This window comes from Montipora foliosa, chromosome 9, assembly GCF_036669935.1.
Source record: "Montipora foliosa isolate CH-2021 chromosome 9, ASM3666993v2, whole genome shotgun sequence".
Taxonomy (NCBI): Eukaryota; Metazoa; Cnidaria; class Anthozoa; order Scleractinia; family Acroporidae; genus Montipora; species Montipora foliosa.
The window spans coordinates 12,469,767-12,484,877 of NC_090877.1; the positions used below are offsets into that span (position 1 = coordinate 12,469,767).

The following is a 15,111-nucleotide window of genomic DNA, read 5'->3' on the forward strand; positions in this document are numbered from 1 at the left end:
AAGAGAAGAACAGATACTTGTTTATGTGCACACATCGAAGCATAAGGTATACAAATACCTATTTTACCTTCAAATGCCACTGCATAACATTTCAAATTCCGTTTTCCGCGAATCTTCCAATACTTGTGTTACGTGTGAACCAAGGCAGTTACCGGTATTAGCTTTAAAATAACTGGTTCCTGGTTAACCCAATTTATTACTACGACTCATTAGTGCGAAGATTGTTTACATTACTCATTAACACGAAGACAGATAGCTTTGGATTTTTCAACAATAGGGCCGTTTATACAAGAGAAAATAAGCCGCGGCTTACATAAGACCCAAACACCCCGTATAACTGGTACAAAATCTACGTTCACGGCTTTCTCAAGCCGCGGCTTATCCTGGCCTGGAAGTTTACACTCGTATAAATAGTTCCTCTCTCGTATTATGTACGCCGCGGCCAGAGTAAGCCGCAGCTTATTTTCTCTCGTATAAACGGCCCTAATATATCGCTTTAATCTAATCGAAAATCATTCAGATAGTCAGAACGTCATATTTATGACCAATTTCCTGCGCTTTTTGTTTGTCAGCCTTATGATTTGCGATACTTCAGGTTCACATGTTCATAAGTTTGTTTTACATTTCATGGGTGTTTAGATTTTCAGTTACAAACTCTGTTTTGATTGGCCACTCTACCGCACTGTTTAGGATGCAGAAAATGGAAATACCTTTAAATCTTTGCCTGGGGTTGTCCAATCATTGAAATTCAAGCCTGTATATTCTTGGGCAATTGCAAAATGGTGTGAGAAATGGTTTCTGGTCATACCAACGTTTCGTTCATGTTGCCTATGTCAAATAAATGAGGACTTAATGCAAGAAAAATTGTCCTTTCGTTTTACCTAAATTGCTCCACTGGGTAACTGGATAGTAGATAATGAAAGTCATCTTTTCATGAAGACGAGTAGCTATTTACACAGTGAGGTAGAGTGACCAATCAAAACAGAGTTTGTAATTGAAAATCTAAAAATCTATGAGATGTAAAAACAAACTTATGAACATGTGCAACTGAAGTATCCCAAATCATAATGCTGACAAACAAAAAGCGCGGAAAATGGGTCATGACTATCTGAATGATTTTGGGTTAGATAAAAGCGATATATTGTTGGAAAATCCAAAGCTATTTCTCTTCGTGTTAAAGAGTAATGTAAACAATCTTCGCTCTAATGAGTCGTAGTAATAAGTTGGGTTAACCAGGAACCAGTTATTTTAAAGCTAGTACCAGTAACTGCCTAGGTACACATGTATAACAGCAGTAATGGAAGAATCACGGAAAGCGGAATTTGAAATGTCATGCAGTGGCATTTGAAGGTAAAATAGGTATTTGTAGACTTTATGCTTCCATGTATTGTTCACATAACCAAGTATCTGTTCTTCTTTTTAATGGTTAATATTCCTTGACAGGCTCAGTCTCACCGTTCAGAGAGTTTGCGCCCACATTTCTGTCTTTATTTCTCGAGAGTATCAAAAGACGAAGCGAAATAATTAATATGACAGCTCGACTGAAACTATTCCGGAAGCGAAACACCATTTCTTTTTTTGAAATAATTTCTCGTTAATTATGCATTTCTTTTGTAGTTGTCTGTGTCACGTGGCATTTGTTGACTAATGACGTCATAACGCTTGTTTTTGACATTGGGGAACGTTTACCTTAAAAAATCCCGACAACTTTTTGCTTGAAACTGCTTTAAACAACCATTAACGTACGTATAAATGTACCTCGTTCATTTTCATTGTGACTTCTATGGACATTTACAAGAGCCATAATGGGTTCCATTATGGCTCTTGACATTTATTATGTGACTTAACCTGTTTTCTTCTTAGGGGATATGATTAAAAGGCAGAATGATAAAGCCTCGATAGGAGTACTAGAGCAAGGTACAAAACTCATCGATATCTTGATATAAGATGACTTTTCCATATTTGTTTCCTATAAAAAGTTTAAATTGTGTTTAGCCGTTAAAAAAATCACGTGACACATTTCAGGTGAAAAAGCGAGTAGAAAGTTAAGCATGCAGATTTTAAGTTAAGGTCGATTGGATAAATGCTTCCGCGTTAAAAAAAGCCAATTTATGAGCTTGGTCAAGCCTTAACACATGGCAGTCACATTACTGCCAACAAGGACATTGGCACGGTATTCAATTGTTTGCAAACATCAATTACAGAGAAGAATTTAAAGGCTCACGCTTTTGTGCAGCAACAACAGCAATAAACACTGCAACGTGAAATTTCATCTAGCGTCAGAGCAATTAGCCTCCTACGCAGACACTCTTAGGGCTTCGTCACGCGTTCCTCCCCCAAGAGCGCCTGCTGAAACGAGACACACATTCGTTTCCCTTTCTTAAGTAACTGTCACCTGGAAATCACGTTCGGGTCATATAGGAACCAATCGGCGCTGTGTATATTGCTCCCCTAGGAGCGTCAATGCGTCAACTTCGTCTTTGGATGAATCATGAAAGAGACGACGCCTTTCCAAAATATTCCTCAGAAACATTAATTTAGTTTCCTCGGTGGGGTATGCATTTGTACTCTCGCGAGTCAAATTGCGAGTGCTTAGCAAGGGTATGACGTCGTCTCATCAAAAATGAAAGCGCCGTGAAAATATATAACTACGAATAATTTAAACTGCGCGAGAACCATTACCTTCAAGCGCAATGAACGCAACTAGGACAGTAGCGAAAAGAAAGCTCGAAAAAAGTCCATTACTTTTACAGTAAGCCTGAAACTTTCAGGCTGCTTTTGGTGATTATCGTCTCTAAAAATTGATTTAATGTTTTTGTATACGTTGCGAACCAATCGTTCGTACTCAGTGTTTCTTCGATTTGAAAAATTAAAGCAAACCTTCTGAATCAGTTCAACCGATGGATTCAAAAAATGGGCTTATTCAAACGAAACGACTCCACTGAAATAGCGCGGAAAGAAATGTAAATATGATATCAATCCCAAGCGAACGCTACAAATAGGTTTGAATCGCACGGGAGCAAAATGTTTTGACCTTACGAAATTACGAATTCCACCGTACTCATTCTGTGAAGAGCCGCAAACATCTAAGCCAAAGCATGAAAAATTTGTACCCTCCAGTTTCTCTTCGATAAGCGTTTGAATTAGCGACTTTAAATGCCCAACACACGAAGACCATCTTCTTGCAGTGACCGTGCGCAAAATTTCTCAGGGTCTAAAGGCCGAGAAACACTAGGCCACGTGTGTACTACTACCAAAGCAATTCGCTGCGACAGAGGTGTCTCACAAACGAAGACCCTAAGACCCTTACTCTTTTCCGAGTTTTCGGGATCTTAGGGTCTTACGGTCTTCGTTTTCGAGACACCCGCTGCGACACGGCGCCTATTCGGTGTACACGCAGTGATCTTGTATGAGGGGGAATGTGAACTAGTTTTCTAATTCAGTATGGCGGACCATATGAGGCTCTCTTGTTGGTTCATTTACATTTTGTCGCAGCGACTTGTTGCCGGAAATATACACACGGTGCGACAACGCTGCGTTCGCTATTTTTTTCGTGCGATCTGTCGCACGAATCCAAACTGGTTTGAATTCGTGCAAGTGATCGCAGCGACAAAATTATACCGCAGAGACAATGATTTTCACAAAATCATCTGTGTCACACGAGGCGAATTGTCGCGTCGACTTGTCCCCACGACATGTCGCAGCGACTTATTGCCTAGTGTGTCGCGGCTCGTTGCAGACGCGCGTGGGGGAGGAACACGTGACGAAACCCAAAGAGTGTCTGCGTGGGAGGGTACAGAGCAATGGGCCATTTGGTCTTCTGCTTTGTTTCATAACCGAGCTCCGTGACGGGTGGCGAGAATTACTTTTCGAGAATCCAATTTTTGAATTTCGGTGTGTATTTAGCAGGTACTTGAAAAGCATACGGGTGACCGTTTTTGCAAAATAACATGAGCAATTCAACTTTCTTTTTACGCTAGGATGTTCTCCCATTTCGGAAATTCACTAGATGACTAAAAGATTTCGACACATTTGAAAACAAAGTTGCAATTTTCTAATGTTCCGTTTAATTCAGAAGAGCTCATCTTTTCTATTACTGAGCACAGCGCGGTGGGAATTTCAAGACAAACAAGCTGATGAAATCTCCAATTTTGGCTGATCGATCGCAATGATAAAGATAGGATAGTTTTCTACTGTTGAATGTTTCAACGCAGGCAGAAAAGTTGACCCGGTCTTTGAGAGTAAAAATGTTATGGTCGACTGGTGAATTTTTTTCTTGTTTATTTGACCTGCAGAATGTCGGTGGAAAATGAGCTTGCGTGACGATCTCCGTAGACGTGACAAGAGTGATTTTGATTTAAGACATTTAAGAATAGACCTCTTTAGCTTGTACATTTTGTTTTCCCATTTCAGACCACGTGATGTTACTCTAGGGAAAACTTTCTTTCAAATGTCGTTCTATGCACGTGAATATGTACGCATAAGTTATGAAAAAACAAAAGGAAAATTCCCTTGAGAACATCACGTGGTCTGAAATGGGAAAACAAAACGTACAAGCTAAAGAGGTCTCAACTGTCTGTTAATTTGACAATAACGTCCTCAAACAGTTTTCATTCTCTTTTCATTAAGAAAATTAAGAAAGGAAAAAGGCGACAAGTGGGCCGCAAACAAACAACAATTGTTGTAATTCAAGAAAACCGTACATTAGTTTCGTAATTCATGCACGCGCTGCAGGCTTACAAATCTTATACTCACTCACTCACTCACTCACTCACTTACTCACTCAAACATACAGCCCCGATGACGATATGGTAGTGCACATATACTAAGTGCACTACCACAAAAACGAAAGACGCAAATTTATTGGCTAAAAAGTAAGTTTTTTATCCCTGAAAGCGACGAACGATTAATATTCTTCCCTGTAGTTCATTCAATGTAAACAAGTACCTTGACACAAGGTGATCACGTGCTAGGCAACCACAAAGGTGCACGTTTCTTCCTTTTGACAGAACATCATGACCTGCAGAAATTTTAGTGTTTTTACGATCGATTGTCATTAATCTTTCGCTGAGAATTCGAAATTCAGAGTTTCATAGAAAAACTGTTATTTTTTCTTCATCTGATTTTTGGCTCACTTTAAACCGTTAACTCCCGGCTTTTGCGATACTGTTGGGTGCACAGCCAAAAAAAGGTTTGACCTGACATCAGATTAGACTGAAAAGAAGAGGAATTATAAAGCGGAAACAACATGTTAGGTCCTTCCTTAGTGAGTGGAATAAACGTTTGCTTTGTGCAACTGCAAGACATGCATGACATGCAGGAAAACATCCGTCAGAGCAATTTATTTATGCAGACTATTTATTCGCTTTTTTCACCAATCCCACAATACAGTTCATTTTGGGGATTTATTTGCAATAAAACAATGGATATCCAGTTCACTGAAGCATGATACAGTCCCAAGAGTAATTAACTTGTATTGTTTTTATGTAAAGACCCCCCCCCCCCCAAACGTATTGCATTATGGGATGGCGAAAACAGTCAATAGAAGAAATTGGTGTGTTTTACTCAAGAGCGTGTTTTGTTATCTTTGAACTGAATTTATTACCAAAGCTTAAAAGTTAAGAGACCTCAAAACGGGACAGGACATTTCAATCCGTTGTTTCCTTCGGGGGACAGGGTACGGTACACGTAGGGCTACAAACATGTGAGCTAAAGGACCACTGCTGGCTCAACGTCTGACCCCTCAAATGGTCTACATGACCCCCAACGTGAAAAAAATAACGAGAACGCTGCAGTTCAATACCACCCAACTCAGTGCCTTCTGTTTTTGTGTTACACGTACCATAGGAGGCCCAGTTTACGCTCATGGTTCGTCTAGTTTTGTAACTTTACAAGTTGTGATAATGGAGCTTCGTGATTATTTAATACCCCACAAAATGCATCCATAAGTTAGGTAAGGATAAATCAGTGCATAATAAATACTTATCAGAGATTGAGTTGATACGTGTCGTTTTAATTTAGCAATAATATTTACGCTTCTGCTAATTTTACTGCAAGTAAATCAATATCATTGATCATGCCATGTTAGAGAGCTATCAATAATCAATCCTATATATTTAACAGAGTGAGACTGCTCAAGGTACTGATCACCTAATTTAAGAGGAGGGTGTAAATTATAATTAACTTTTTGTCGAGGTTGAAGTACTAGATATTTTGTCTTCGTTAGATTAAAGGTTTAATTTATTCGAGCATAACTATTCACCAGGAACCCATGACCCGGAGCCTACAGCTCCCATACTGGGCCTACGTAACGGCATTTTTACAGACCGATCTATTTTTAGACTATCTTTTCCGGAAAAAAACAAAGGCAGTTCCGGTTCGGTGACCCTATGACGTCAGCTTAATTTCTTGTAATTGGTCATCGAGCTCCTGCGGGAGTCTCATTAGCGGGAAATTCAATCTAAAAATAAATCGGTCTGTGAAAACGCCGTGACACGAACACAGTAGAGTTGTAGGCTCCGGCTCATGGGTTCCTGTATTCACTTATTGCGGGTAATTCAGAGTTTACTGATTAGAGTGTAATGTGAAGTGCTAAGTTTCCATCCCATATGAACCATGTGAGCGTTAGCCCTACTGATGGAAATGGGCCCATACAAGGACAGAGAAAAACTCTGACCAGGGTAGGAATTGAATCCACGACCTTCGGGTTAGATCACCGCTGCTCTGCCGACTGAGCTACAAGGTCAGGTTTATTCGACAGAGCAACACATCCAAATCCTTACCAGTCGCAGTTAATGAGGCATCATCAGCAAAAAGTGTTATTGAGAAGTATTTATTAGCTTTGACAATATCATTTACATATATCAGAAATAAACAACGTTGGAGAAATTTGCCTCAACACCATCAGTTGACAAACACTCTTGTAAGACGCAAACTATTGATTTTCATGGTGTCGTATTCTATACATATCAAGTCTAGATAATATTATTGAATGATTGACCGTATCAAATGCTTTACTTAAATTTAGAAATAGAGAAACAGCATACATTTCTTCATCAAGGGCTTTAGTTACCTCATCTATTAAGTCTAAAAGGCAGGCAGTCGTAGACTTTCCAGGGCTAAAGCCATATTGATTAGATACCAAGAAATTTTCAGTGGGGAAGTAGAAGGTTAGATGGTTAAGAATACACCTCTGAAAAATTTTACTTGACGCGAAAGAACTGATACGGGCCCATAGTTATTGCATGATGAACGAGAACCATCTTTAAAGATTGGGATGACCTTGGCAATTTTTAAGCCATCTGGAAATATGCCTTCCCGAAAGTAGTATATGGGGGGGGGGGGGGGGGGGCGGTGGGGGAGTTTGTGCAGCCAAGCGTGAAGCGAAAAGCCAACGCCCTTTTTCCATACAAAATTTGGCCATATGGGCATAGTAGGGGGGAAGATTTTTGGTCACGCAACACCACAAAACAGCCCATTTTTTTGTATGGGAAAAAGAGGAGGTATGTCACGCACAAAAGTCTCCCCCCTAAGGGGCCCATATGTTTGGATTTTGTATGGAATTTTGGAGTTGTGAATTCGAGTGTAGGAGATGGCGTGACAAAAAGCTACGAAGCGCGACAAGCGTGACAGGGCTGCCCAAAAAGGGGGGCAAAAAGGGGTGCATTTTTGAAGCCAAAGGGGGGCAGATTTGTTAAAAGGGGGTGTGCCTTTGGAAGGGGTCAAAAGTCTCCCCCCTAAGGGGCCCATATAAGTCGATTTTGTATGGAATTTAGGGGGGCCGAAATTAGTTAGAGAATAGGGCAGGCTAGGGGGGCCGAAATTAGAGAGCAATTATAGCCAGGGGGCCGAAATTTAGAGAGAGAGAGAGAACAGGGGACAAGGGGGGCCGAAATTTAGAGAGAGAGAGAGAGAGAGAGAGGGGTGCAGGGTGGGGCCGATATTTGGAGAGAGAGAGAGAAAAAAGGGGTGCAAGGGTGGGGGCCGAAATTTAGAGAGAGAGAGAGAGAGAGAGAGAGGGGTGCAGGGTGGGGCCGAAATTTGGAGAGAGAGAGAGAGAGAGAGAGAGAAAAGGGGTGCAAGGGTGGGGGCCGAAATTTGGAGAGAGAGAGAGAGAGAGGGAAAGGGTAAAAAAAATCAAATAGAAATCCTCCAAGAGAAAGAGCCTGGGCCTGGGTTGGTGGCGAAGTGACGGAGGGGCGAATTCGGTCGGGTGGTGGAGTGGTTTTGCCCTATAGTATGGTGAAAAGGCCATTCAGGCCTGCCGCAGAAAGTACGTCAGTCGGGGTTGGGTGGCGTGCGGGCGTGCGTGCGTGCGTGCGTGCGTGCGTGCAGATTTGGTTGGAAGCAGACAAGTGAAGACCAAGACTTTTTACTTTATTTTCAATGTTGTGTCGCTAGAGCAACAGGGACATAAGACATCAAAAATCAATTGGTGACAAGTTTTTGGTTTGTACTCGTTTTAGGATGAATCGAAGGCTTGGGTCTTGTGCTAGCAGGCTAGCAAACCATTTTGGATAGTAGTAGGGATAGGAAGGCTTAAAATAAGCTCTAAAAGTAGATGATAAAAGACGTTGACAGAAATGGTCATTTTTTTTTGCTTGCTAAGAGCCCATCTAATTTAAAACCACACATTCCTCTGATTTCGAATTGTATATAGTCGTCAGATGAAAAGGAAGTTTGGATTTCATGGCAAAATTCGAACAACATGTACTGAGTCGGTAGTTCTAGTGGGTAAGTCAGCTCAAAGGTAGTTGTTGTTTCTTTTTTGCCGAGGGTAGATATTCCAATCGTCGTCTTTTGGTGGAGGATGGCAAACATACTGGAAGTGAACGAGGACAGGCGACTGTTTTTTTTTTTTCAAATTTATCAGGGACTGGCAAAAATGGTCGATAGTTAACGCACCAGTCTTTGTTACGGAGGTGTTGGGTTTTGTTTTGCAGTAATAGCAATTGTTCCGGTATAAGAAAGTTGGGGTATATCAAATGAAATTCAAGTATTAAAGTAAAACAAAGATAACGAATCGGGAATGCCTTAGTAACCACACACACCACCATTTAACACACTCCACATTATAAAATTACAAAAAATATAAATGAATGAAACTACCTTGGTTGATACATAAGCAAACCAACAACATGACTCCATAACGAACAACAAAAGGTATAACCAGATTCAAGAAATACTAAATGTTCAATGGTTCAAATTAAAACTAAAGCACACCTTTCTAATAAAAAAAAGACTCGAGTGATGCATGTTCACAAGGGCCACTTGTCTTCACAGGATAGATAAACGACGACAAGAATAAAGTCTCAAAGAGTATTGATTACAAGGTGAAGCTCAACAAATAACAAAAAAGCATTGGAAAATGTAAGAAAAACTTTTCTCATCCAAATGAAACTTACAAACACAAGACAAGGAAATGTAAAAAACAACCCTTACACCATTTTTATTAATTAACTACTACAATAACACGACTCCACAAAACGAGATTAAAGAACAAGAATAGAATTGGGAGGAAATGTAAAAAAAGGGAAACCACAAAAGAAAGGACAAAATTAACATATCCTACGGAAAGGAAAAACAGAATTCACGAAAAAAAAACAATCCATCGATGAAACATGCAAAACTAGCCCCATTTGTCAAAAAACCAACAGCCCCCTCCTAAAAATCTAGGAGCCTAGCCTTTAGTAAAAAAGTGGACGCAATACAAAACAAAACGACACAATTCCATTTTTGATGGAACTCCGACCCAGCGCCAACACACACTTCACAAGTGAGATCAAAAAAGGAAAATATTCAGCTTGCTTTATTTCAATGGAACAAACGTCCACTTTTTTACAAAACATCTGGACGCCCCGCCAGTTTGGGTTTTATGAAATCAATTGAAGAGTAATGAGTTCATTTGGTGAAATAATTAAAAGTTTTCACTACGGTAAAGGCAACATGGTCAATCAACTAAAAAGGGTCTGCTCCCTCTTCCTCTTAATATACTGTAACAAAAAATATTTTTTCATCAAATTCGAGAACAAAACCGAAGGTTGGTGACTACTAAGAGGTCACAAAAAGTATTTGGTAAAAAACAACAACGCGGTTGATAAATTCAGTAAAAAATAAAAAAACTGCACCTTTAAAAATGGAAAGAAAAGCCTTAGAACACAATAATAAAACCTACAAGAAATACCACTCGATGCATGCATTAACAAACAACCAGACGAACGCTGAATTTATCATTTTCACACACACAAGAATTCAAAATAAACTAAATAAAAAAAGTCACTTATCCTCTAGCCTAAAAAAACAAACTCTAAGCATCTGTACTATAAATCCTTTTTCTTTTTGCACTACTAAACACAAAAGTAGGATCGTAACAAATCACTTAGAATAAAGATGTTTCTTGAAAAAACTAGACAAGGTGACAAACTTCGTACAAAAAAAAACACGCGCCCCCCGTATTTGCAAAGCTCGACCCCAGCCTGGCTGCCTGCTACACGACACGTCAAGATAAAGCTCAGCATTGCAATCAGAGGGACACAAAAAAAGAATCCACAAAAAAAAATTTTTAAATAAAAAATAAAATAAATCAATACGACATGGCTTCATTCAATACTCTCCTCCACCCGGATCTCCGACTAGTTTCAACATGTTGGTTATGTGTTGTCGATAGTGGGCCCGCCCGAGTCTTGGGTTTTCAAACTGTTCAGAACAAAACCAACAAACACGTGAACTACACACTTTGGTGTGAATCTTTAGACTCAGAGCAGCTCGAAACTGTTTAGTGCAAGTGGCACACTGGTAAGGTTTGTCCCCTTGGTTGGTTTTTTGGGGACGATCAAGTTCAAGACCAAATCTAAAAGAGGTTTGGGGTTTATACTGAAACCTACTTTTGGGGTGCACACTCCGTTGATGTCAGTACAAAACCTGTCGATGAAAAAAGGAAGTCGGGCAAGCCTCAGACCAAAATCTCTTTTTTCTTGTTGCTACGGTTGGACTGTCGGCAGCGGAGTTTTTCTGGTGTTGCGTTTGCCAATGTTGCTTTAAAACCTCGATGTTGTTGAAAGAGACTTGACAGACATCACAGGTCGTCATTTTTTGAAACACAACAGCTTCTGTAGCAGTAGTAGTTCTGGTAGTTGTGGTTGTGGTCGTCGTCTCGGTAGTCGTTTCTGAAAAATGAACACCACCTTTCAAAGAAACACGATGACAACGAGCTGCATGTAGTTGAAGATGAGTTGGAGAGACAAAGCGGCGCTGGCACACAGAACAAACCACACCTTTGTCAACCCGCATTGGAAAAAAAATTGACAATTGTAAGCAACGGCAACGATCTAGGTGTTGTCGTAGTTGAAATATGGAAGAAATAATTTTAAAACACGTTTCACACCTAAAAATTCTTCGAGCCCCCAACCAATAACCTATCTTTGGGTTTCGCAGCAACGCCTCCCAATCATCTGCCACACCTTTAAAACAAACCTCGGAAACTCGCTCCCATCTACAAAACAAAACAAAAAATAATGAACAGTTAGTATGTCACCACCATTTTGGTTTGTTTTTACTTCATCATCTTACCGTTGTGGTTTTTCCCAACAAGTCGTTTCGGGTTTCTCTTCGTTGACATGTTGGTGTTTCAAATGTTCCTCGAGTTGTTCTTGGGACTTGACATAAAAATCACAAGCATCACACGAAAACACATATTTTTTTACAAAATGTTCCGCATCGGTATGTTGCTCCATATCTTTTGGGTCAACAACCTATAAATAGAAGTGCTCTATATAAATAAACCAAAAAATGGAAGCCTTAGACACCCGTCGCCGCCGACCCCAACGCGATCGCTCCAATGGTAAGAACAAAAACAACAAAGGCAGAAAGAACAAACGGTGGGGCCGCCTCTTCCAGTGGATTTTAGATCGAGTGATTCAAATTACACAACTCATATGGAACAACCACCAGACGACACCCCAATTGGAAAACCTAGCGCCGACGCCAAACCCCAAACCAAAACATAAAAAATAATAAAACGGAAAACCTGAGTAACACCAACCAGACTTATCGTAGTTCTAGCCGTTATGGTTGTTGGCCTTTTCGATGTGTTCGTCGTCAAAGACAACACTACCAACACTCCAAATGTCCATCTAAATCAGAAGACGACCAAGCAGAACCCACAGACACCGCTCCACTGTTGTATCACATCAAACACACGACCTGGAACATCAATTGTTGCAAATCGGCCAGTTACATCAGTGACGATGCCGACCTCATTCACACCTCGCCAAGCAAGAAGGCAGACCAACCCCCAAAAAATGAAAAAAAACTGATATGAACAACTTGTAACTAAATAGATCTTTTTTTTTCGTGAAAATGTAAACGTAACTTGAAAGTTTTGGTGAGTTGATTCTTAATAAAACAACAAAAAAACCCAACCATATTTGATCTTGTCTTTTTGAGTTTCTCACTTACTTTCGCTCCTCTTTGATCCCTGTAGCTCAGAAAACACCAAACCTCTAAAAAAAAAACCAGCAAGCAACTAAAACTTCACCGTCGCTCGGTTGTCAGTGTCAAAAATAAGTTTTAAAAGCCGGATGCTGAGAAGCGATTTCCAAATTTTTTTCACAAAGTAATAAAAATGCAAATTTGCTTGCTTAAGACTTCCTTTTGCTATAAAAAGAGGACTTTGAACCCTTTTTTTTAATTTTATCTTTTTTCAATTAAGTTTTTGATAGTTTTCTTTGTACAAATTGGAAGAAAGAAAAATGAAATTAAACTAAAAAAAAAAAACAACCATGATCGTTGTGGCTACTTTAATTGAGATGAACAAATGACAAATACGACTCGTCTTCATGATTTATTCAAAAAAGGAAAAAGCTCAAAAAACTTCCTGGCTGGTTGATTTTTTCAAGCTAAAACGCTTCGCCTGTTGTTACTTCATCTCGCTGTCGCCATGTCGGTGTTCTTTTGGTCTACTGTGTTTGGGGTTTTCGTGTTTTTTATATATCATCTTGTTAATGGAAATAACGGACAACTCACCGCGAATGACATCTGTACTGGTTGGATTTCAACAAGAAAAATGCTCAATCGAAGGCTCTCTGCTCTTCGAATCATCGATGAGCGTGTCTACGGTTATGATGATTCCCCTCAATTCGACTGGGACTTCTTCTTCATGGACTTAGCGCAAAACAGAATCTTGTTAAGATTAAAAGCACCCATCTTCCAGAAAAAAACCGATTCATTTTTAAGCTATTTTGGAGAGCTACACCGACGTTCCTCCAGGTTTTATCAAGAAATTCAAGCCTCCTTACCATCAGAACTTAAAGTTCAATTTAGAACCGCCTTAAAAGATAAAATAATAGATAGGCAATTGGTTCGAGTCGATGAAGTAGCAAGTTGGGCTTCTGAGAGACAAGTTCGTCTTGAAGAGCAAGAAATAGCAAGAATGGCTTCCCGTTTTCAACAAGATCCAATTACTATGGAACGATTATCAACCATACTTGAATTTCATTTGATATACCCCAACTTTCTTATACCGGAACAATTGCTATTACTGCAAAACAAAACCCAACACCTCCGTAACAAAGACTGGTGCGTTAACTATCGACCATTTTTGCCAGTCCCTGATAAATTTGAAAAAAAAAAACAGTCGCCTGTCCTCGTTCACTTCCAGTATGTTTGCCATCCTCCACCAAAAGACGACGATTGGAATATCTACCCTCGGCAAAAAAGAAACAACAACTACCTTTGAGCTGACTTACCCACTAGAACTACCGACTCAGTACATGTTGTTCGAATTTTGCCATGAAATCCAAACTTCCTTTTCATCTGACGACTATATACAATTCGAAATCAGAGGAATGTGTGGTTTTAAATTAGATGGGCTCTTAGCAAGCAAAAAAAATGACCATTTCTGTCAACGTCTTTTATCATCTACTTTTAGAGCTTATTTTAAGCCTTCCTATCCCTACTACTATCCAAAATGGTTTGCTAGCCTGCTAGCACAAGACCCAAGCCTTCGATTCATCCTAAAACGAGTACAAACCAAAAACTTGTCACCAATTGATTTTTGATGTCTTATGTCTGTGTTGCTCTAGCGACACAACATTGAAAATAAAGTAAAAAGTCTTGGTCTTCACTAGTCTGCTTCCAACCAAATTGCACGCACGCACGCACGCCCGCACGCCAACCCAACCCCGACTGACGTACTTTCTGCGGCAGGCCTGAATGGCCTTTTCACCATACTATAGGGCAAAACCACTCCACCACCCGACCAAATTCGCCCCTCCGTCACTTCGCCACCAACCCAGGCCCAGGCCCAGCCCCAGCCCCAGGCCCAGGCTCTTTCTCTTAGAGGATTTCTATTTGATTTCTTTTACCCTTTCCCTCTCTCTCTCTCTCTCCAAATTTCGGCCCCCACCCTTGCACCCCTTTTCTCTCTCTCTCTCTCCAAATTTCGGCCCCACCCTGCACCCCCCTCTCTCTCTCTCTCTCTCTCTCTCTCTCTCTCTCTAAATTTCGGCCCCCACCCTTGCACCCCTTTTTTCTCTCTCTCTCTCTCCAAATTTCGGCCCCACCCTGCACCCCTCTCTGTCTCTCTAAATTTCGGCCCCCCTAGCCTGCCCTATTCTCTAACTAATTTCGGCCCCCCTAAATTCCATACAAAATCGACTTATATGGGCCCCTTAGGGGGGAGACTTTTGACCCCTTCCAAAGGCACACCCCCTTTTAACAAATCTGCCCCCCTTTGGCTTCAAAAATGCACCCCTTTTTGCCCCCCTTTTTGGGCAGCCCTGTCACGCTTGTCGCGCTTCGTAGCTTTTTGTCACGCCATCTCCTACACTCGAATTCACACCTCCAAAATTCCATACAAAATCCAAACATATGGGCCCCTTAGGGGGGAGACTTTTGTGCGTGACATACCTCCTCTTTTTCCCATACAAAAAAATGGGCTGTTTTGTGGTGTTGCGTGACCAAAAATCTTCCCCCCTACTATGCCCATATGGCCAAATTTTGTATGGAAAAAGGGCGTTGGCTTTTTGCTTCACGCTTGGCTGCACAAACTCCCCCACCGCCCCCCCCCCCCCCATATACTACTCCGAAGTGATATATTAATGATATATGTCA

General features: G+C 40.6%; 2 protein-coding genes across 2 annotated transcripts in view; one reads left to right on the forward strand and one right to left on the reverse strand.

Annotated features, from left to right (window-relative positions):
* Positions 1-1,683: 1,683 nt before the first annotated feature.
* Positions 1,684-15,111, forward strand: part of LOC137972160 (uncharacterized) — a 29,450-nt gene continuing 16,022 nt past the window's right edge. The window contains exon 1 of the mRNA XM_068819003.1: positions 1,684-1,742. The gene's annotated coding sequence lies outside the window, so the exon portion shown is untranslated. The remainder of the gene's footprint in view (positions 1,743-15,111) is intronic.
* LOC137971255 (uncharacterized) lies at positions 9,462-12,552 on the reverse strand. Its single transcript, XM_068818043.1, has 4 exons — positions 12,457-12,552; positions 11,569-11,750; positions 11,384-11,491; positions 9,462-11,165 (listed from the first exon to the last, which is right to left on the reverse strand). Exons 2-4 carry the CDS (start codon positions 11,730-11,732, stop codon positions 11,075-11,077), a joined length of 363 nt encoding a protein of 120 aa, XP_068674144.1. The 5' UTR covers positions 11,733-11,750; positions 12,457-12,552; the 3' UTR covers positions 9,462-11,074.